The sequence below is a fragment of the Melospiza georgiana genome, chromosome 1 (assembly GCF_028018845.1).
Source record: "Melospiza georgiana isolate bMelGeo1 chromosome 1, bMelGeo1.pri, whole genome shotgun sequence".
NCBI lineage: Eukaryota > Metazoa > Chordata > Aves > Passeriformes > Passerellidae > Melospiza > Melospiza georgiana.
This window is the reverse complement of record NC_080430.1, coordinates 18926526-18949881: the sequence shown is the minus strand read 5'-3', so window position 1 is coordinate 18949881 and position 23356 is coordinate 18926526. Positions and strand designations below refer to the sequence as shown.

Genomic DNA, 23356 nt, shown 5'->3' with positions numbered 1-23356 from the left:
CTGTTATTTTACATTAGCTATGGGAGTCTGGGGCACCTTGCAGGGTTCTTTTGTTGGATCTCAAAAGTTGTCAGGGTTTGGTATCTTTCTGGCAAAAGCAGAAGGCAAGATTACAGTGACTTGAATTTGAACAAAATTATATCCTTAAAGTGTACTGTCAGGTACTCTTGTATTAGTGGCCTCAGTTTATATTCCTGGAATAAGAATGAAAGATGAGTTCTCAAGGAATAAAGCATCTGATCCCATTTTAGAAGTCCTTTTGATAAATAGTTGACATCCCATAAGGAAAACAAATACTTGTTTGAGACCTTATTCTTTGTGGAGGTGTGTCTGGACACCATGCTAACATCATGAAAGATAAAAGTGTTGAAAAAGTAATTCTTTACTACCCTCTAAGCCTGCTTCTGTGGTATTAAACTAGGTGCAGGCAGGGGTACTGTTGCACATTTGGAGCCTGCAGCCTGGAGGGGAGCAGGCAGCATCAGAGGCATCACCAGCTCCTTGTGCCGGCTTGGCTGCTGGGAAACCCTGAGGTGCCATTGCTGTGGAGACTCCTATGGATGGCCTGTAAGGAAAACTGCTGGGAAGCTGAAAAGAAGGTCAGAGAGGGCCAACAGGAAGCCCACTTTTTCTTAGGGCATCTGTCTTCTGAAGCTTCTGTATCTCATCAAGTTCGGGAGCTGCTGTTCCCGCTGGGCAGAAATCTCAAAGATGTTGTAGCCAGGGAACTGGAACCTGGCCCTGGGCTTCAACACATTTGCATGGCACTGGACCTTTCCTGGTCAGGAATGTCCTGGGGGCTAGTGCCTGGGAGCTTAACAGCTCTCTGGTGGCAAGAAAGTGCAAGGAATGATCAGATTCTTTTGTTGGAGCTCATTCCTGTGTGTTTTCCAACTCTCTGCTTTGCTTTGATAAAGTTGTTCCTTATGATTAAATACTGCCATGAATAATTATAGGATTTCTCATTTGAATGTTTAGTTAGTTGATACTTGGGGAGAAAAGTCTGTTCCAAAACTCCTAAACCTTTTCCGTGTAGTAAATGTACATGTGAAACAATGACAGACATTTTATCAAATCTTGTTTCTTGCGGGCTGCTGACTAAAGGGAGAAGCTACTTTGATAGTAACAACTTTAAATATATTTTTAAAATATAAATCTATTTATTTGGTAGCTACTGCTTGTGGAGTTTGGTACTGGAATGCATTATTCAGCTCCACACCTCTTCATCCTTCCAAAATTTAAAATCCAAGAAACAGGCTGTTTTCAGTTATGATGACAGATGAACTTGAGCTCTTTTTCTTGCACAGAGTTTTAGGCAGCTGCCTGTTTTTTAGAAGAGCTAGGTGAAAATCTGAAGTGCTTCTTGTATGTGTGGAACAATGGTAGTCACTGAGGTTCTAATTCTTCAGTTTTTTTCCTTGTAAAGTGCAGGACTCTGTAAATAAGCAACCCCTTTGAAACTGCAATTTGTTTTGATTTTTTTGGAGCTATTAACAATTCAGGATTAATACATGCATCAGAATAATTATTTCTGTGTATTTTTTTTTGATTGATGATTTGAATATTTTTTATTTATCTTGCATTGGAACGTATGATGATGAGAATGTTGCTTTTAATATGTGAGTTATTTAAGGCTGTCATTGTAATTAAGAAACAGTTTAGTCTTGCTACTTTGACTCTAAAGATATTACAAGATCAGCTCTTTAACCCCTTTCTTGGGGCTAATCACATTCTTAAGTGTGATGACTGTGGAGGTCATGGGGAAGGCTGAGTATGGAGCCTGGAAAACCAGATTTGTGTGTGCAGCAGCCTGTGTGCTGGGGCCCTGCACACCTGGCTTCCCTTCACATTGGGGTATCTTTATCATCTCAGGCAGAGAGCTTCCACTGCTGCTCCTCTGCCTTGCTGGCTTGCTGTACAGTCTGCAGGGTTCCAGGAAAGTTCCAGAATGCCACTGTAAATAAAGATCCTCTCCCAGTGAATCTCTTCCAACTCCATCAGCCCACAGCCCTGAGCCCAGGTCTCCCTTCCATTGTTCCTGGTACCAAGCTGCTTCTCAGCCTGAACTCCAGCCCTGAGCCCTCCTCTGCTTTCGCCTCTGGGCTTTTTCTCCTGTACCTGTTCCACACAGCCCGTGCTGGCAGGAGGCTAAAGCCTGGAGGCAGGAATTGCCTGAATCAGACTGGGGCTCCACCAGCAGCCCTTGGCCATGGCAGGCTTTCCCCTGTTTTGTGGTCTGTCTGTCTGCAGGTAAAGGGTGATGTCGTCAGTGTTAGTTCATTCCTGGCTCCAGACCTATTCCACTGGTGACAGATTTTAAAAGCTGTATTTCTGAATCTCTGGATGGCTTTTAGGTGCCTTTATTTTTAAGAAAACGCTGCTCAAATTGATTTCCCTCCTCCAATTACATGGAATATTTTTGCCCATGCTTGTCTCATTTTTTCATTCTTATTTTAAATGTATTTTAAATGTACCATTTTTCAATGTGACACTTGGACACTTGGCCCTGAGTAATCAGAACCAGACCCTAGGATGGGATTTTAGGATATAGTTCCATATTTTATATAATATTAAAGAATATTATTTGATAGCACTGTGCTTAATAGAAAGCCTGGGAGCATTTGGATCTTGCAAGTGGATGTGCATGGACAGACTCTAGTGCCCCCAAGTAGCCAGTTTCAACACTGGAGTTTGTGTACCCTCTTTTGTAAAGGATGCAGACAGCTTTGACTTTGGTTTTGCTTTTGGTTGTTTTGTTTTTTGGTTTTGTGTTTTCTAAAAATTTTTTTTTATTGTGAGTTAAAAGCTTTACTGAGCTTGAGAAGTAGGAGAGGATTAATGCAATGTGGCATAAAAGACAAAAGGTTGTCTTGGCAGTTGTGGTAGATCAGGTGTGGAGAGTGGCTTTCCCAAAGGCTTTATGACATTGTGGTGCCTGATGAAGGCAAGAAGGGGTTGTTTTAAGGAAAGTACAAGAGAGGTGACATAGAAGGAGAAAATAAATGCAGCTAAAGCTGGAGGATTGACTTTTCCTGTAACTCAATCAAGTGAAAGCTCAACTGTTCCTCCTTTTCTCAGTCTCCTGGCCTGTCTGGAGATTTGCAAGTAAAATGTCAAACCCAGAATTTTTTAGAGACTTCAGTCTCATCTTAACAAGTGGACATTAAAAAGAAGCAGCTCCTTGTGACCACCTTGGCTTTGGTGTGTCTGTGCACAATTGCATGGTGGCCACTAACAGCCCTATAAGTGGTATTTTCAGAAATTTGTCCTCTTGTAACAGGATTAGTTCTGCTTCATTAATGCAGAAACAGGGCCTGGCATCTAAGGAGGAGAAACTTACTGTTCCTCAATCCTTCAGGAATCTTCAGTGATACTGTCAAACTGAATCTGCATTGTGTCCCACACCATCTGGTAGCTGCTGTATGAATTACTCGATCAGGCAGAGTCTCTGTTACCCCAGTGTATTTATGTCCCTTTGGTCTCTGGAGGATGGTAGCTGTGCTGTGGCACTGAGGAGTCCTTCCTTGTGACAAGTCACACTTGAGCACTGTGTACTCAAGACCTGCACACTCTGCTGTCCCTGCAAGAGGCTCTGTCAAGATGAGTGAGTGTGAAAATTCTCTCTCAGTGCTCTTCTGGGAAATTTGTTTTAAGCAGGGGATTTAAAACTCACTGCTATGCAGTTCCTAGAAAAAGGTCATTGAAGATAGGGTGTTAGGGTGAGGCAGAAATAAATTTCTGTTTTATTTCCTTGTTAAGTCAGCTGAATTTGATATAAAGAGCTCTGAAAAATCAAGCTGATATGATGAATGTGTGAGTGCTAATGTTAGCTCTGTGGATGCTCTAAATGTAACAGGTAGCACACACAAAAAAGATGTTATCTTAGTCCAAAGCATAAATTAGAAGGACAGCATCTGCAAGACAAGACTTGTGTCCAGAGACAGCTGTAGTGTAGAATGACTTCTTTTCCCACATTTTAAAACCGAAATTATTTTAACTTTAAGGAAGGAGTATAAGATAGGAGTAGTCATCTTCAGATGCAGAAATGGAAAGAATTTCCAGTGTAGTGATTCTGTTTTGTGACTAGTCAAGTTTGACAAGGATTTGATGGGGATGGGAGGAGGGTAGAAGTATTTTGCATGAATTCCAGGTTGTTATCCCCAAAAAATCAAAATGGCCAAGCAAAGATTGCCATCTCCAGAATAGTGACTGTTTCCTGCAGAAACTTGGAATGAAAAAAAAATTTGGAATCTGCTGCTACCCTGAGTGATTTTTTTTGTTTGTTTTCCAGATAGGCAGCAGCCAGCACTTGCTTGCTAAAAGAAAGTGCATCAGGCCTGTGTGTAACAGCTCCACTTGAGAAGTGTGTGTTAAGAGTGATTCAGCTTCTAAAGTGTGTCATTCTTTGAAACAAATTTGAGTGGGAAACTGACGATAGAAAGGGGAATCATTCCTTGCCCAATGTCAGTCAAGGTTCTGTGATGCAAGAGAGAATATTTGGCAGTAATTCTCTGTTACTCAGTTTCTGAGTGCTAGTGGGAACTCTTCCAAAATAAATCTAGTCCAATAGTCTAAATGCCTTATTTTGTAGTTTACTTTCTGTGTGGTTGCTTTTGAATTAGAGTTAATGAATTTCCTACTGCTGTCACAACAGACTTATTTAGAAGAAGACCAAAGAGTTCTAAAGTTTTCAGCAACAAGACACTGCTACTCCATGATCTGTATGGCCCTGTTCACTTGAGTGAATGGTCAAGATAAAAGGAAGTAGTTGGAAGGTTCTTGCCTATTTTCCTGCTCTAAGTAATGGTAAATACATTTGAATTTAATTAAAAATGCTGATAGGAATCCTGGCTTGGACCTCTTTGGAGGAGTAGACTTTGCTGTAAACAGGATAGAGAAAGGAAGAGATCAAATAGAGGAGGTCACCAAATCCAGCTGTCTCTGGAACAAAGCTGGGTTGGGCCAGTGCAGGAAAGCCTCATCCTGTGCCAGGCACATCTGTCCTTCCCAGCACTGGGTTCCAAGGCCAGTAGAAGGGAAGGTTGGATGGATATCTTGGCTTCCTATAGGTGTTTTAGTGGATCTCTATGTTTTAGACTGTAGGATCTCTATCTAGCTGTTTTCACACTCTCAGAATTATTTTTTTAAGTGCTGTAAAGAAAGAAATACTAGGTTTGCTGAAGATAGAAAAATGATGACAATGGTGAAAGCTCCTCAAGCAGTTGGTTTTGCAGAGTTAATTGGAGGTGATGGAAAGCATCTTGACACAGAGAAAGTGGTTTTAAGAGAAGGTGGAAAGTAGAGGTAAAAGCTTTTAATTATGTTCAATGCACAGGCATGGTCTAGGCCTGTATATGCTTCTCTCAATTCGCAGTTAATTTGATGTGAATATAAGGCTTGTACAGCACCAGGAATTGTTTTTTCTTCTCTTGCTTGCTTTCTTTTCTTGCTTGCGTTTCTTCTTGCTTCTCCAAAACTCATTCCATTGTAATTATTTGTCCACTGTCTCTTCTTACATTCAAACATGACTTTAGGAAAATACAGTTTCCTTGAGGACCAGCATAGTTGCTATTATTTCTAAACTTGTTTTTTTTTTATCTAACTGTGTTGCAACATTTTGTATCCTTTCTTCAAATGGTAACTCCCATTTCATTTTTCATCTCTTTCCTCATTATAAGTTGTACCAGCTAAAGTAATTTGCAGTAGAACATTTTGTGCTGATGCTTAAATGTCATCACCAAACTCTGCATGGTTTACACTGTCATGGAATGCAAGGCATTGGTCATGGGAGGCATGCTGCTTGGAAGCATTTTCAGATTGAAGGCTTTTTAGGCTGTCCCAAAAGTGAAAGCTGTATCAGCTAATCTTGAAAATTCAAAATATATAAATCTTACATTTGGAACAACTCAAATCATGTATGTTTGTAAACCTTGTTAAATGTGGTTTTATATTTTGCTGTGCCTAGGTATGTCATAAAGGTCAGAAATATGTCACATGGCCTGGACCTAGCTCCTGGGTTAAGTGATTCTAGTCTCTTTAAATTGCACTGGATTTGAGATCATCAGAATTGAATTGTCTGGCACATTCTGGTTTACTGTCCCAGCCATCAGTCTCTTGGCTTTTTTAGGGTCAGGACACTGCAGGCTGAAGTGTTCCTTTCCTGCTCCCCCAATCACTTCTGTAAGGCTCTTTTATATCAGTAAAATAATTTTTCCCCCTTTTTTTCCCTATTTATTAAATAATCTTGTTTTCATAATATCTCAAGTCAAGAGATCAAATGGAATATCCGTACAGTAAATGCAAGTGAATTACTTGTAAGTGTTCCTGCTTCACTGAAATACCTTCAATGTAGATCATAAGAACAGTGTGAGGTCCCCTTAGGAATTTCAGCAGCTGTTTGACCATGCAAGTGATGTTAGAGGGAAGGACAAAAATACCCTCCCACAGAGAGTGTAGATGACTGGCTACAAGATAACAGATGATGGCATTGGCCCCAACTCATATGTTTGTTTTTACTTCTAATTTGTCATATGAAGTATTTAGTGGTTTTTGATATGAAGCGTGACTTGCTAATCACACTATACCTGCAGTGTAGAGTTCATGAGAAGACATCAGTGATGACCACATTCTGAAGTAGTGATTTCTGCAAGTGCTAAATGAATTCACATTGATCTTACAATCCTGGGAAATCTATCTTTTGTCATTTGTTACACAGGAGGCCTCTTTCAGTTCCCAGTGGCCTTAACAGAAGGGTGAGCAGACCCCAGCTACATTACAGACCTGTTTCCATAGGTTCAGTTTACTTGCTTTTGTTATGTGTCCCCCTGAAACCTGTGTTATTTTGTCTTGTGAACATGCTGGGAGCCTGTACCTCTCATGATAGTGCAGCTTTTGTCAAGAGGTTTGACCTTCCTAAATTTTTTTTAGTGGATAGAATGGCCTCCATGGTTAGTTTTCTGTGTTGTTCTTCCAGCCCCTTCAGAGCCATGTATAGATGATTCAGTTATTTTCTTCTTGCTGCGAGCAATTTGGTTTTGGTGTAAAATAAAGGTGAGAATTTTACTGCTTCTCTACTTACTTTTTTTTGTTTTAGGGCAAGAAGTATGCTACAGGTGTAACTTGTTATGGCCTGCATCCCTTTGCTTGCTCTGAGGTCCTCAGCTTTTCCTTGTCATGGAGTCCCTGTTGAACACCTGGGTGTTTGTTGCTTGCCATCAGGCAGTGATCCCCCAGTGTGGCACTGTCACACCAAAAGGCCTTTGTTCATGCTAATAACCATAGGAGCCCTTGAGAGAAGGCAAGTCTTGCTTTCTTTCACTGTTGCTCAGCTAGATCTTCATATTTGTAAAAAAAATCAGTGAGAAGGGCTTAGAGAGCTGATATGAAGAGACCTGTAGCTCTGAGTGTCTGTTGTTCTGTTGTAACATCTCCATTTTCAGAGACATCTGCTTTCTGGCTAAGGTCTAAAGCTCCAAAATATTAATTCATGGAGCTGGCTGCTGCAGGGACAGCACATTCTAGAGATCACAATACAGATAATGTTCCCTTCCCAGACCTTACGAGTCACATTCTTTATATAACCATTGGGATCTCACTTCTATCCCTACTGAAGAGTCCTCGTTTTACAGGAAGAGCTTCTACATACAGATTGGTCATCTTTGATCATCCTTGTTCCCTTTCACTGAACTTTTTTCAGTTCTACTTTAGTGGAGGGTATTAAATGTAGGCTAGTGGTGACCCCTGCTTTAGCCTCTAACCCTTTCTCAATAATCCTGAGCACTCTGTACACTTCTGCAAAAAGTTTCTCCTCTACTACTGAGCAAGAGCTGGGATCTCTCTGGAGCTCTCTGTTCTAACATTGAGATTTTTCTCCTGGTTGGTAGTAATCTGTTTGGGGTCCATCACTGCATCTGTGAGGTTGGAGTTGGGTTTCCTGCATGAGCTCCATTTCACTTGCCATTTTGTTATCCAGTCATTCAGTCTGTAACTTTTTATAGTTTCCCTTGCTGCTACGTTCACATTTTTTATGCTTAGCTGATATACTGTGAACTCATCAGTGAAAACACATCATAAATAATAACATGATAAGGAAATCTACAACTCTTCTATCTGGAGTGTAATGTATTATGGATATTGGTCTTAGTCATTGGTTACAGCAGATGAAATGTAATTTGTTGTAATTCAGTGTAGAGGTTCTACTGGCATGATGAATGAGGGACACGTCAGTGTCTTCTCACCAGCATCTCCAGTGGAGTTTCCCATGCACATGGTAACAGATGCATTTTATGTATGTTTGAATGTAACTTCATTTCTTGTGTAGATTTTGGGATGTATTTTATAGATATTTGAATACAACTTATTTCTACATGTGCCTTTTTTTTTGATTTCAGAATTGTTCTGTACCTATGAAAAGTGGGCAGAAACATTGCTATACATCAGCAGTGCTATCCAAGTGCCAACTTCATTTCAGTGGAACACCTGGATTTCCTACATACTCTTATTACCTGGAGGAGTAATTAGTAGGTTTTAATGAATAAAGGCAAATGTTTAGAAAAACTTCAGCTTACCAAATTGGCTTTTGTCTTCCTACTGCAACTCAGGTGTGGTGTGTTTGCTGAGACCTCTTTTGCTGGATGTTGTCCCAAGTATTCGACAGACCACTGCCTTGGCTCTTGGGAGACTTGCTGATTATGATGTGGAGATGGCAGAGGCAATTGTGAAGGCAGGAATTCTTCCACAGCTCATATGTTCACTGCCTGAGGAGAATGTAAGGCATGATTGTTCTCTGAAGTAATATTTTTAAAAATTCTTATACAGGGAAAAGGAAATCTTTCTGTGTCAGCATCTGGTGTTATTCTAATAGGACATTAAATGTATTGAAGTCAGAGCAGCATTCATGTTTGAACCCCTGAGAGATCTCTGTGTACTCTATGCCGAGGTCTGACTTCAAATAAGCTTGACTTTAAAATATTGTATTACTGTTTAATGCACTATAGGAAATACATTCATTGCACTGTAACATTTTAAAAATGTTGAGTGATGCTTTGTAAAAGGTTCCTCTTCAAAAAGGAGATGGTTGGGAAGCTGTGGTGATAATTGACTAGGTTTTGTCCATAATACCAGACACGTGTAAAATACATCTAAAACCCCTGAAATTCTGTAATGAAATACTTTGTATCTCCAAACACAGGCCTTTGGAAATCTGTAGTGTGAGAAACAACAAACCTCTGACACAGGAAAATATGCAGAAAGGTTTTCATCTTCATATTTGTCAAAACCAAACAAAGTACAGTCACAATTGCAATGCAAATAAATCTCTTGGTCTCTTCCACACCCTTCCTCATATTTTTCCTCAAGCTCTGTGTGTCTTTCAGCTTTGATTTTTGAATGATGCTAACCTAGATTAACAGAAATACTTTCAAGTAAGGTTCCTAGCAGCTGGAAGCTGACAGCTGAAGGGTTAAGTGCACTTACATCACAGCCACACTTATGTTGCAGCTTTGATTTATGAAAAGTAGGTTTTCAATGGAAATATAATTTGGAAAACCATATATTTTAATTTTCAATCTTTTGAGGAAAACAAAGATGTAAATGTACTCATTGCATACTTTTTGTGCATATAGAATCATTGCCTATACAATTAAAATTGAAAAAGAAAACACTAAATAAAAACTTTGATGGCAAGATACTGGTATAGTATGAAAAGAAAGTAAAGATTTTAATTAGACAAGGTTGTAAACATTTTGGATATTTTATTTCTATTTTTAAGGGAATATGTGGAACAGAACTCTACCCACTGTTGGTTTGGAAACTACTCCCTGCTACAACTTGAAACCCTCATTAAATTAGCTCAAGTACCCTGAGATAGAGTGATTAGGGGAAGCAACAGCAAGACTTGTGTGAGGTCATGGAAAGCCTGCCATGCCTTGGTGACTGAGGGCAAGAGGAGAAACTCATCCAGTTCATGCAGAGTTTAGCAAGCAGAGTTTGTCACTTCCCACAGGCAAAGAAACCTTTTCCATTCCACTCACTTTTAGTGTACCAACATCTGTATTTAAGGATGAGATTCTTTGAGCACACAATGAATACTGTTTCTACTGATTTATGGGGAACAGTCACAGGGTAACATGCCAGATCAATGTTTTGTCAATTAAACTGAGCAAAATTCAGTTTTACAGCATATTCTGGCTATGCCTGTGAATACGGTTTGTTTCTAAAGAATGTGTTTTGAATAATGAAAACAAAGAAGTGTTTTTCTTTGCCAGGAGCATAATTACTTAACAGAAACAACATACCCATATTTGTACAGACTTATGTAAACAAATATGGCTCCATTGAGTTCAGCAAAGCTTACAGTAACTTACATTATCTGGGCATTGCACCATTTGTCTGTACTGTTTCCCTTAACTTCTGTTGCCCCTAAATGAGGTTTAATGCTTTGCCTGTAAATTATGTTTAATGTACCTGCTTGTAGACCTTAACTTAGAAAACTGGATTTTTGGCATCAAGGAATTATGTTAGTACTGATAAACTAAGGAAGGTAAGGGCATGTGTTGGAGCACTGAAAGATGACTGTGCTTGTTAATCAGTAGCTTGTTAATCATGCTCTCTGATGTGGTTTTAGCCAATGCCAGATATCAAACTACTCAACAATGCTTGGGCATGGTTTAAGGGATAGAACAAGGCAGGAATGGTTTCCAGTAGCATAGATGAGGCCATTGTGCTTTGAGGAAAAAGGAGTTTAGGTGCACAGAAGTGTCACCTTCTGCTGTGTCACCTTCTTCTAGGGCCAGGGAGTGGGCCTGGGTGTGTTTTATTTCCTGGGAGGCATTGCAGATACTGTTCTGTTGTCATATCTTAGTGCTTTAGATCAGGCTTTGAAGGTGTTTGGGTACCTCACAGGATGCACAAAAGCACTCACGTGGTTCTTTGTTTTTCTGGACTTGATCCAGAAGGGATGTGGGCTTTGCATTGTTTAAATTTTGGGTGCCTTGACAGAGGACTAGCACTGCAAAGTGCCCATACTCCTGTGCAGAGCAGGGGAGAGTGAAGCACCTTGGGATGAAATCAAAGTCAGCTGGCACACGGAGAGAGAGTCCTCTAGAGCTTGTCCATAGGGATCATCTGTCAGTGCCCAGGCTGGAGGGCACACTCCAGGCACTCAGACACAGCAGCAGGGTACTTGTGTCCCCATGAATCTTGCCCTTCACGAGGGAGGGGAACTACCTGCCTTTCCGACAACATGGTTTTCTGTGGCCGGACTGCTTTAACTGAGCTCTGGATTTTGAAAATGCAAGGCAGTAGAGGAAACTTCAACTTCCATATCCTAATGGTGGATATAAAACTGCAGGAGGAGACTGAGAAGTGGCTTTTTGAGGGAAGACTTAACTGTGCTTTTAGAAGAAATCACTGCTGCAGTTTACATGGGAGCCCCATGCTGTGTGCAGTGTCATGCATTATATATACATAGTGAAACCATTATTTGGTCCAGCCCTGAGGGAGATGGGCAGAATTGAGACAAGAGCTTAGACTTTGTGTGCCCTTATGACAAAAGGGCCAGGTGCTTGCTCCTGTTCAAAGGGAGCTTTTTCTGGACATAGGCAGGAGTAAAATTGCAGTCAAAATTGGGGGTTATTCAGTATTGGATGTTGGTGGGATGGGTTTTCAGTCTCCTCGCTGTGGGTTTTAGGCAGTATTTAGGCATTTCAGGATTCATGTCTTAAACTCTTTTATTTGATCTAATTCTCTCTGTGTCAGTTTCCTGTTTGCAAAATGTAACTAGTGTTTTCTCATAGAGATGTTGTGAGGGTATCTATTTTAGAAAGTGAAAAACCTTGCAAGTGTTACAGATGGGCAGAATTATTTTAGGAGCTTGCCTGCATAACCTCTGTAATCTGGTTCAACATGTTAACAGTTATTGTTTTTGTAGCTCTTGTTGTTCACTACTCACTTAAACAGACTTACCTAGACTACTCTCTTTTCCCATATCCTCTTAGCTCTCTCATTTTTTTTTTCTGTTTGTTTATGCACTTGCTGCAGATTTTATGTCACGAGCTGTCCCAAAGAACTGTAGGTTCATTGTTTGTGTGATATCCAGTGGTCCTGATTTGGGTCTATATAAGATATTGCTGCTACTAAAAAAGTCTAATTTAGGCATGTCTGTACTATATTATGCCTCAAGCTTCTTAATGTTAGTGAAAGTTTGTTTGTTTCTGATTTGTCTAGCGTTACTACAAGAAAGCAGCTGCATTTGTGCTAAGAGCAGTTGCTAAACATTCTCCACTACTAGCTCAGGCAGTAGTTCAGTCTGGAGCACTGGAAATGCTGGTGATTTGCTTAGAAGATTTTGACCCTGGAGTCAAAGAAGGTGCATCTTGGGGACTTGGATACATTGCCCGACACAATCCAGGTAACAAGTTTCATGTGTGTTATCTTTTAGCTTAATGTCATGTGATAACAATAATAAATTGTGTTATTTTGGTAAGTATGAAAATATACTTTTTCTTCTTTCTTTCTCAGTTAGAAAATTTTAAATTTGGGATGAAACTCTAGTGTAACTGTACCATTCCAACAATGCTGTTCCTTTTTGTGGGAAACTGGCATACCTGACATCAGCAGTGCCCAGTTATGAGAGGTGCTTTAAGAGAAAATGTTTTGGGCCCTTGGTCAAAAAATGGCATTCTGCTTTATTCCTCTTCATGAACAGATTTCTGAATCCTTATATATTGTGTAGGTGTTGCTGCAGAACCAGGTTTCTTTTGCTTGGCATTAGTTCTTCTTTGATATACGTGGTTGAATGGAGAAGCCTAGGGAGGGGCAAGTTTCATTCATTCATTACAGTGGTGTTTGCAGAATAAATAGGCCAAATTTATTGCACTATGTTATTATTAGCCAGTGGACCACACTACTCCCTGGGAGTCAGGAATAGATCCTGGGGATCCAGTATTGAGCAGTTCACTGCTGTCTCACAGGCAGTTGTAAAACTCACTGGTGGTGTCATGTTCCTATTTAAACACTGATCCACGTGGTTGATAGTTCTTCTACCAGCTATTTATATAGTTCAAGTAAAAGTTTAGACTGTGAATGAAAGAACTGAGGGAAGAAACTGCTAGCTGGAAGGGGTGGGAGAAACAGTTAGTGTTCGTATTGTTCAAAGTTGAACTAATTATAGGATCATAGCATTAACTCATAGTTTTATATTTGGTTTTGGCTCTAAAACATACATAGACTGATTTTGAAAGTGTTTTTCTTTGTTTTTTAATCAATACAGAATGTTGGACTGCAGAAGGCATGGGGGATTCCCCCTTCCCACGTAGTGGGTTAGCTTACTGGGACAGTCTCCAAAGTTGTTAGCACCTTTCTAACAGACTGCATTTTCTGGGGAACAAATTAATTCTTGGGACACCTCTCTGGTAATGATCTTTTATCATTTGGTCATCAGGATTGAATTCCACCCTCGATGGAAAATAATTGTTCCTTCCATCTGAAAGATATTTATTTAAGTATCAAAAGCGTTCATTTGTATAAATGTGTGTAGAATGTGTGTGTCTGCATTACTCTTAACATAAACATTTCTGCAGTTTTGTTATGTCACTAAATCAATATTGACTCACTTCAATTGCCCTTCATGCTATTCACTGCATGAATGCTGATGGAGCTTTAGTGTGATCCAGTTCACTGTGTGACAGCATTGTCTGCAAAGATGTAGGTGATGTGGGGGTATTGAAGACAAAAAAATTCCTTGTACAAATTTTTATTCCATGGTTATGAATAATTTATTTGCTGATGGTGAATGGGTGCATACCTTATGTCAGTTTACAATGACAATAAGAACAGCATCCTCAGAAATTAGGTTGAAATTGTGAGTGCTACCAAGCTGCAAGCATCAGGACGTAGACAGATCACGAGATGTAATCAGTAAAAGAACCCTGAATGCCAACAAAAGCCCACCAAAACACCCCTGAAAAAATTGCCCAGCTACAGCCAATTTAGGGGATTTGACTGCCTCTATAACAGTCACAGTTCGTCTCTAAAATGATTATGGAAAGTAGAGGAGTTATACTGAGGAAAGATCACTCTGTGCTTCGTATGTTTCTTACACTGCTACAAGCATGCCTTTGCAACATGATATTGCTGGAAATGGAATCCAGAGATAGAGAAATGGGATACAGACTCTCTCTTATCAATAGCTGGTGTTAACTGTTCAAGAAGCTCTGGATTAGACTGACATGCTCCTGTTGACAAAATTTGGGGGTTATGATTTTCTGTCATTGACTGTCTGTGGACATATAATGCAGTTTTAACTTTAAAAATAGACCTGGGTGTAAAATGGTTGTTCCCCCCACTCACAGAAGGTTTTTCAGTTTCAAAAATTGTTGCAGGTTTGAACTGGGACAATATTGAGGCAAGACATTTTCTCTCTCCTGAAAAGATTGGGGGGTAGGGAGATTTGTTTGCTCCAGTAAGAAAAGTTCAATAATTAGGGCATGTCTCTGGGATTGAAGTCCTGGTCTGTTTTAGGCAGGATGTGAACCTCTGCCTTCGTGAGTGCAGTCAAAGCCTCCTGACATTCAGTGATAACTGTTTGCAATGGTGAGGCTCTCTCTGCTTTTAATCAGAAATTGCACCTATGACCCAGTAAAGCTATTAAGAACTGCAGTGTATGTTCCCATGGAAAGACTTCCATTCTGAGAAATTGAGGCTTCCCCCCCACAATGAAAATCCTCTCTGCTAGCAAGTTCTATACTGACTTCATACAAAAATCTCTTAAAATGCAGTTCTTCTGGGAACAGATGTCTCCAGAAGGCCTGTGAGATTTTAGGTAAAGACAAATGTCTCATGAGGTTTCAAGATGTTAAAATCTTGCCAGGTCAGATTCCAAAATTTAGAAACTGCTTGTGCAGTTCTGCTCTTTCTTTCCCTTTCAGCTGAATTTCAGATACTGATCTTACTCCAAAGTGTACAAATCAATGTGCTGTGATTTTGCCATTCATTATTTTTACTGATTGGGTTTAAAAAGAAGTATAAAATGTTTCAAATGCCATAGATACCATCAGGTCCATGAAAAATATTTTGTAACATTTTACTTACACCATATTCAGTTAAAATGCAAAATTGTTTTCTTTGAAGTATGCAAATAATTTGGCTTTCCATTTTCTTTGTCTGCATTAAAGGTGTAATTTATTCATTGTCTCATGCTTCAGTATATTGTAAATTGGTAGGAAAACAAAAATAAACAACACTGTTGATACGGAAGCTTATTGCTAAGAGCAGAATTTTGCTCATTTTCTGTCATCCAGTGGACCATAGCTCAGCTTAGAAGGGACCTTGGCAGCTCTCTAGTCCATTTTCCTGCTCAAAGCAGCACCAGCTGCAAGAACCATTTCCTCAGCTCGTCAGTGATTTGAGTCTCACCTCCATCCTCCTGGTGAAAGCTTTTGGCACTGTGGTTGTAGAGGCCTGCAGAAACCTCTGATTTTGAAGTGCAGCCTTTGGGCTACTTGTGGGAATTAGAGTCTTTCTGTGTGGCCATAACACGATCACACAGTCCTCAGAAAAATGCAGTATTGGTGGTTGTTTTGGTCAAAACCTGTTATTTCCTGTGGATGCACCTGCTACCACAGCAAGGTCTGTTTGAGAGCCCTGGTCTGAACTGAAACCTGCATTTCCTTCCACCCAGAGGTGTTGCTGCTGCTCTACTATGGGGATATAATATTGTATATTGTCAATATAATATTAAGCTGATTTTCTTTCTCTGCGGAAAACCTGAACATTCACTTTCTCACCTTCATCTTTTTTATCCTCGTCTGGTTTTTATAATCCATGCTATTATTGCCAGTGTGATAACATTAGCAGAGTTTTTCTCTTAGCACCTTTAACTAGTTTAGAATAATCCTGTAAGACTTCCCATTGTTCTCAGTGGGTATGTAGGTAGGATCTTGGCTCCACTTTGTTGGCTTTCCCCTCTTCCTGATCACATAAACTCATGACAAGTCTTCAACCTACTTTGAATTAATTTCTTCATCCCTGATGAGTACTTTAGTATTGGGACAAACCAGCGCAACTCTACTACAACTTCAAGTTGTACTTGAACTGGTGGCATCTCAGACTCCAAAATCTGTCTTTATTAGTCTTTCTTCTACATCCATTTGAATCTTGTCTATATTATCTCCACTTGCTAACATCTTCCTTATGTAGATCCGGATGAAAGTGTTTTATTTTTGGTCAGTTTTGAGACATAGTTCTCTTGTGTCTGACAAATAGAGTTCAATTTCCTAACCTTCTGTGGAATTAAATGAGGTTCATACATTAGCTTTTCTCTGCTCTCTTTTGTCTTTTCTTTGCCCTTATAATACAGCCTTGGCGTAGTATTTCGAAGAGTATTTTTGTAATTTATTTTAGTTATTTTTAGAGTGAATATATGGTTTAAAAATTCCTTATTGCCAAGTTTGTTTTCACCTCTAACTCCTTCTCAGTCTAAATTTTTTCCACTTCTGTCTGTGTTTCTAAATGGATGGCAAAGTTTCACAAATCCTTTAGTGTATAATCTGCACTAAAGATGTTCTACAAGTAGGAAGATTAATTGAGCCTTTTCTTGAGGGAAAAAAAAGATTTACAATTTATAATAGCATCATTAATAGTTAGAATTGTAATTTTGGGCTGAATTTTCAGGGAAACAAGACGTATTTCCTTTCTTCCCTGCCTCAGCTTTTCTGTTTTTCTGACAGTCCATTTATGACTTGTCTGTCTTGACACAGGTCCAGCCCTCCATGTGGTAAGTTATTAGCCATGAACCTTATAAACACCACTGGAAGAAAAACCATTTAATTACCCATGACCAACAGTAACCATCAGTATTTAAATGATATCAGACTTCTAGCAGCAAGAGCTGATCTAAATTGAATCAGATTTAGGTTGCTCTCTCAAAATAACTTTTAGGGTTACTTTTGCACGCCTGAGTGTAGCTGTGACCTAAAGTATTGATCTTTCTCTCCCTACTTGAACTTCATGATTTTAGCTCCTAAGACATCAAAGAAGGCCATTCTTCTATCACCATGTCCCTCTTGACATCAGATTCCTGATTTTAGCATTTCCCAGCAGACTGTGGGCAGTGGAGCTCTGGTTGCTCTGAAGTTCTGAGGCACAGCTGGAGGGGTTAATCTGGCCTGTGGGTCAGTAGATCACCATGAATTCCACTTAGTCAGTGGACAGCAGCAAAACACGATCTGAAGAAACTGGGCATGGCTTTTTCCACAAAAAGCTGACTTTAACTTATACCACTTACATTGATTAGCTCATTTTCAGATTTGTTTTGACATACATTTCAGGTATATTTCACTTCAGATTTTTAAAATACAGCATTTGAGTTTGTTGAAATCTTATGATTTGTGTATTTTGAGGATGCATGGACTACATTTTCAGTCAAATATTTATTTGAAAAATGAACTTTGTAGAGTTAATTTTACAGATTCACAGAATGTTCTGAATTGGAAGGGACCCACAAGGATCATCAAGCCTTAAGTAAATGGCCTGTCCAAGAGTTGAACCCACAACTTTACCATTATTAGCACTATGCTCTAGCCAACTAAGCTAATTTCAGGGTATTGTATTAGTTTAAAAATTATTGCATTATTTATTTTTGATGTAATATTTATATTTTCTTTAAAACATTGTATAATAACATAACATACAGTGTAAATATTTGACTTATCACATGTATTACAGTGTGTGGCTATAACTCACTAATTGAAAACAAATCTGGTCTGGAACATTATTTGGATATTAACAACGTAATGATGACATGACGTACAGATTTCATGAAAAACTATATTAGTCTATGTATATTTAATGAAGTATGCTGTATTTTTCTTAGTATGAAAATCTCTTTATGGATGGACTATAAATCAAAAGCTAAGTTAGAGTCTTGAAATACAACAGCCATATGTTGCCATGGTACTGTAAGTCAAGATAAATGTTAAAGATAATAATGGATATGCATAATAAGGTGTAGCAAAACTGAACGAAGAACCTAATAGATTATTAAATCCCCTATGGTTTTTACCACTTTTTCAACACTATTTTAAAATAGCACAGCTTGGTTATAATATAAATTTTGCTTCTGATACCCAGTAATTCTCATTTTAGGACTGTGATTAATGCTGCATACACAGAGAGAGCTAATGAATTTCTAATAGTGTAATTTTTGTCTATGTCAGCTAATCACACGCTCAGATTTTTTTTTTTTTTTTTTTTGTTTAAGGTGCAGTTAGTTAAGGATATTGTGCTAATCTCAGACACACAATATCACTGATGATATTTCTCATTTGTCTAATTGTGTATAACATTTTCTTGTCATTAAAGTATAAATTCTGTCTCATCCCACGTATGGTAGCAAAGACTAGTTTTGATCACCAAGTTCAATTTTTGCAATCTTCATTGTGAGATAAATCTTTTATGTATGTTTTTTGTATTTTTGTTTTTGGCATTTGATCTATGCTAATATCTGCTTATCATTTAAAGAGGGTAAAATGCTCTCTAATTAGCCGGTTGATAAAATTTTGGTACTTTGGCTTTCTGTGTTGTTGTTAGCCATGCATAAAATGCTTTCCTATTGATCAGTGCAGAATAGCCAGGGTTTAAACAGCTGACATCTGCTTACTTTAAAAAAAGAAAAAGAAAACAGAATAACAAACCATTTCAGCCTAATCTACCTCAAATGTGTGCATGTAAATGGGGGTCCATCTATTGACCTGCATTCTTTTCAGTTGTGGATTGGTCCACACGGTTTATGAAACCAGGAGGGCTGATTTGAAATGCAGATGTCGAGACAGTGAACTACACCCTCCCCTTTTTCCTTTGCTGTATCTGTCAGGGTGAAAAATGGCTTGCACAAGGGTCAGTCACCCATACTCACTTAATTACTTTCCTTGGACCTACAGAACTGTCACAAGCTGTGGTGGATGCAGGCGCTGTTCCTCTTTTAGTGCTCTGTATCCAGGAGCCAGAAATTGCTTTGAAAAGGATTGCTGCTTCAACTCTCAGTGATATTTCAAAGCATTCTCCAGAGTTAGCACAGACAGTAGTGGATGCAGGAGCTATCGCTCACTTAGCTCAGATGATCCCGAACCCTGATGCTAAACTGAAGGTACATTTAATTTTTTTTTATCTCCATTCTACCAGTCATTACTTGAGATTGAATCAAAGACACGGATGTGCATATTTATTTAGAAGCTCTTGGTTTGGGTGTTAACAAAATGAAACTGTGTAGTTAGTGACAAAGAGTTCTGCCCATATTTACAAATTTAGCTACTGGATAAAAACTGCAGCTCTGCGAGGAACAGCTAAACTAATCTTTAAAGTGAGAAGTGTGGGATTTTTTTAGAATTATACAGTTTATGAAGAATGCAACAGATACTTTTAATAGGTAAGATTTGCACATTTCAGTTGCAAAAAAGGTTTTGCATACTAAAGATTATATGATAAGCCAGTTAATAGTGAACTTATTGTATTTTAGAATGTGCTGTCTGATGTGAATAGCTGTTGCCAAAGGTTTAATCACTAGTGTTTAACTGACAAAAAATTTGTTTCTTATTATAAATTTTCTGTCTTACTCTACCAAACAGAAGTCAACATAAAAATGCCACAAAGATTTCTTAATATAAGATCTAACAGATCCAATTGATGCAAATAGAAATACTTTCTATAGATTTTAGTAAATTTTAAATTACAGTTTAAAATGGTGTGTATATATTTATTTTTTAAATACATACAAGTTTGAATGGGATAAAACAAAAGAGAAACTTTTATTCAGGAACCAGCGAATGTTCGGTGCCATTATATTTGTGCATGAATTGATTCAGTGAATTGTAAAATAGCTGTAATTGTTTTCCCTATCCTGCTTTGTTTTCCTTGATGCAATAGATTTTTGTGTGCAGGGGGAGTGTGTGTTGTGGGATGTTTGTATACTATTGATTTTATAACAATTTTTATTTACTAGCGTCAGGTGCTTTCAGCTCTAAGTCAAATAGCAAAGCATTCAGTGGATCTTGCAGAGTTGGTGGTTGAAGCAGAAATTTTCCCAGTTGTGCTCACATGCCTGAAGGACTCGGATGAATATGTCAAGAAAAATGGTGCAACTTTAATTAGAGAGATAGCAAAGCATACGCCTGAGGTAAAACCTTGAAAATGCAAATACAAGGTCATATCATTAGATTTTACACTTTAAATAAAATACAGGATTATTCTGTCATTTGCTTTTCGAAAGGGAGGGCAAATGGCTGTTTGGCATGTTCATTGGAAAATATGGAAATGCTGATATTATGAGATGTGTATTGAATATGAATTGGGTTAGGAAACCGGGAATCATAAAATGTATACCTAGCTACTTCATTCTATGAGATATCAGCACAGAGAGGGAGGTCTTGGCTGACAGTACTGTCAGTCCTAGATATTAAAAATATTATGAGAAAAGCCTCACAGAAGTCATGATACCAGCTAATAAATTGCAAGATCATCCTTTAACAATAATAGATGGCGTGTGTCTTTTTAAAAAATCTTCAGGGGTGCTGGGATCACATTTTAATTATTTTTCCAATGACAGCGAAGGTCAAAAATCTCTTATTTATTATTAACCTGATGGTAACTTGAGTTTGTAATTTGAGTTTGAGCATTTACAGTGTTTTTACCCATAGGAAAGTGGGGATGTTTGGCAAAGTCAATACAAAATAAATAGGAAAACCATATAATTATAACTATGGTAATCTGCCAGACCACAGAGATAATTAAAAGGCACTAAATATGACTTTGGAATGAAATATAAGCCATGTATTTGTGGAATACACCAATGCTGAGCATAGTAATTTCAAAATCATGATGCCAGCTTAATAATTGAGAAGTGTTTAAACATGAATGGTGTGCAGTTTCTTCAGCCTGCCAGTCTTTAAGCTGGTGATAAAAGTTTACAGTCTTGGCACATTTCCTACTTTGTCCCTGTACCTCATGGGCAATGCAACTTCACTTCCTCAAAAAAGTAAAGAAATTATCATTATCAAAAGGGGGCTGTGGAGTCAGAAGCCAGAGACCAAACTCAGGATTGCAGGTGAAGCCAGAAGAGCTTCTGGCACAAGAGGACCTGGCTGTGGTAGCAGCTCTCCAGAGGAGCACTGGGAGGCACCTTGGTGACTCCCAATGGGAAGTCACAATCCATGTCTGACTTAGGGTGACAGAGATGACCGTCCAGCTCTGGGAATTCTGTTCAACCAATGCATGTTGCAGTGGAGACACGCTGGCAAATGCTGTTTCTAGAGGACTGGGCTGTGTCATTTCAGACTCATGGCTTTAGATCTCGACTCTCTAGCTGCAGATGCAGTAAAATTCATGTGAAGGGCAGCAGCAGAGGGACTTGGAGTGAGGGCTGAGGGACACAGCAGGAGCTCTGCACATCCAGGTGCACATGGCTGTGTCCAGATGTGGGACTCGTTTGCCATTGGCTGTAATTCACAATCCTGTGAACAGGTTTTCCTAAGCACTAACTGAAAGCTTCATCTGGCTGTTTCATGAAGAAAACAATCCCCTTTTAAAGGCTTTAAGACAAAGGTGGATTTCATATTTATAGAAATCAACTTGAGTTTGTTTGGGAATTCATGTGCCTCCATTTTATTAATTTAATTTTGACTTTTAAGAACACCTTCCTTTTGCTTTGGAATCTGTAGGGAGAATGGGATATACCTAAAAACATGGAAGAAAATAATAATAAGAAGAATAAGAAATAATTTTGATTTCTATGCATTATTGATATCATACATATTCCACTGCTGTCCCTCAAGTGATGTGACAAGTTTGCTTTTGGTAGAAGCCCATGTTGCATTGCTTGATTATTATTTATAAGCAGGGCTATGTCATTTGGCATTCTGGGGAAGACTCCATTACCCATCAAGTGTGTTCCCTGGACACTTTCCTCAGAGCATGCTAACATGGCAGAATGGTGCAGCCCAAGTCAGTTTTGCGCATCCAGAACAGTTGTCCTTGGCTTCAGGCCTTGGTGTGAGAATCCATGAAGGATTTTATGCCACAGAGGTAATTTAGAATGCAGGGGAGAGGAGGAATGGGCCTTTGCCTCCATCCCTGCACAGAACAGAGGATGTTAGGTTGGGAATGAGGGGCCACTGGGATGAAACAGAATCTGGCTTATTAGGTGCATCTTCAAGATCAGTCCTGTGATAGGCTGTCATTTGCACATTTCTCTGGTGTGTGATGATGGAGTAGAGAATATGTCATTCCATGATATACAGCATCAAGCATTCAGAACCCTGATTTCTTTGCAGTAAAGTCAATCAAAAACACAGCAGCAAATCAGCCTCATTCCTGAGAACTTGATGCTGCACTTAGTTCCCAACAGTCTGTATGGTACATCACTCTTATTCCAGCTTTATTTTGTAAAATAGGAGCAATACATTAAAAGGCTTCTCTGATGTGGTTCTTTATGCCTGTTGATACTTCAGAGTCTCTAATCTGTTCTGTTTATCTTTTCAGCTTTCCCAGATTATAGTAAATTCAGGTGGAGTTGCTGCAGTGATTGATTGTATTGGCAGCAGCAGAGGGACTGTCAGGCTGCCTGGCATCATGACACTCGGCTATGTGGCGGCTCACTCGGAGAACCTGTCAATGGCAGTGATTGTCTCCAAGGTTAGCCATCACTTTGTTGTCTTCCTGTAGTTCTTCAGCAGTATTCTTTGGTACAGGTACAAATTAACATAGGCAGAGAATGTATTTTGTGACAGGATTATATACTTGCTCTCCATGACAGCACTTTCTCCTACTGTTGCTGCTTTCTGTGACTGAAATTCTGTGTCAACCTGATAAAAGGGTGTCTTTATGGTGTTGAACCTTTTACAGAACATTGTGGATTAGTTGGTATTACAGTGTGTGATTTTTCTGTGTTGCAATTGCATGGATACAGAAAATAAGTGACTGAATTTCTGGAGTCTGCTTCCTCTTAAAATGTGTATTTGTGGCTGCATTGAAAGCTCCATTGGAACACCTATGTTTAAAGGCGTGTTCTTCATTGTACAAGCATGACTCTGCTAGTGCTGCTGGAGTATCTTGCAGCAGCCATCTTCAGACTTGAAAAGACCTCAGTTTCTTATGTAATGTGGTTTCATTCAGTTCTGCCAGTGACATTTCAAATGAGTAAAGTTATACGTTTTCAGGTTTAAATAAATTCTGCTGGGCAATGATATAGAAGAGAGAGAATTTGCAAGGTTTGCAATAGGTGAAATTAGTGCCTGGCTTAGTAGTCTGATGTGAATCATGCTAACTAATGACAGAAGGAAGGAAACAATTTCACTAACATTTTGGA

At 39.0% G+C, this 23356-nt stretch overlaps 1 protein-coding gene across 1 annotated transcript in view; it reads left to right on the top strand.

Moving 5' to 3' along the window:
• SPAG6 (sperm associated antigen 6) overlaps positions 1-23356 on the top strand; it is a 35161-nt gene that overhangs the window by 2235 nt on the left and 9570 nt on the right. Inside the window, exons 3-7 of the mRNA XM_058039604.1 lie at positions 8601-8767; positions 12226-12409; positions 18939-19144; positions 19997-20170; positions 22531-22683. Coding sequence (XP_057895587.1) covers positions 8601-8767; positions 12226-12409; positions 18939-19144; positions 19997-20170; positions 22531-22683 — 884 coding nt within the window. The remainder of the gene's footprint in view (positions 1-8600; positions 8768-12225; positions 12410-18938; positions 19145-19996; positions 20171-22530; positions 22684-23356) is intronic.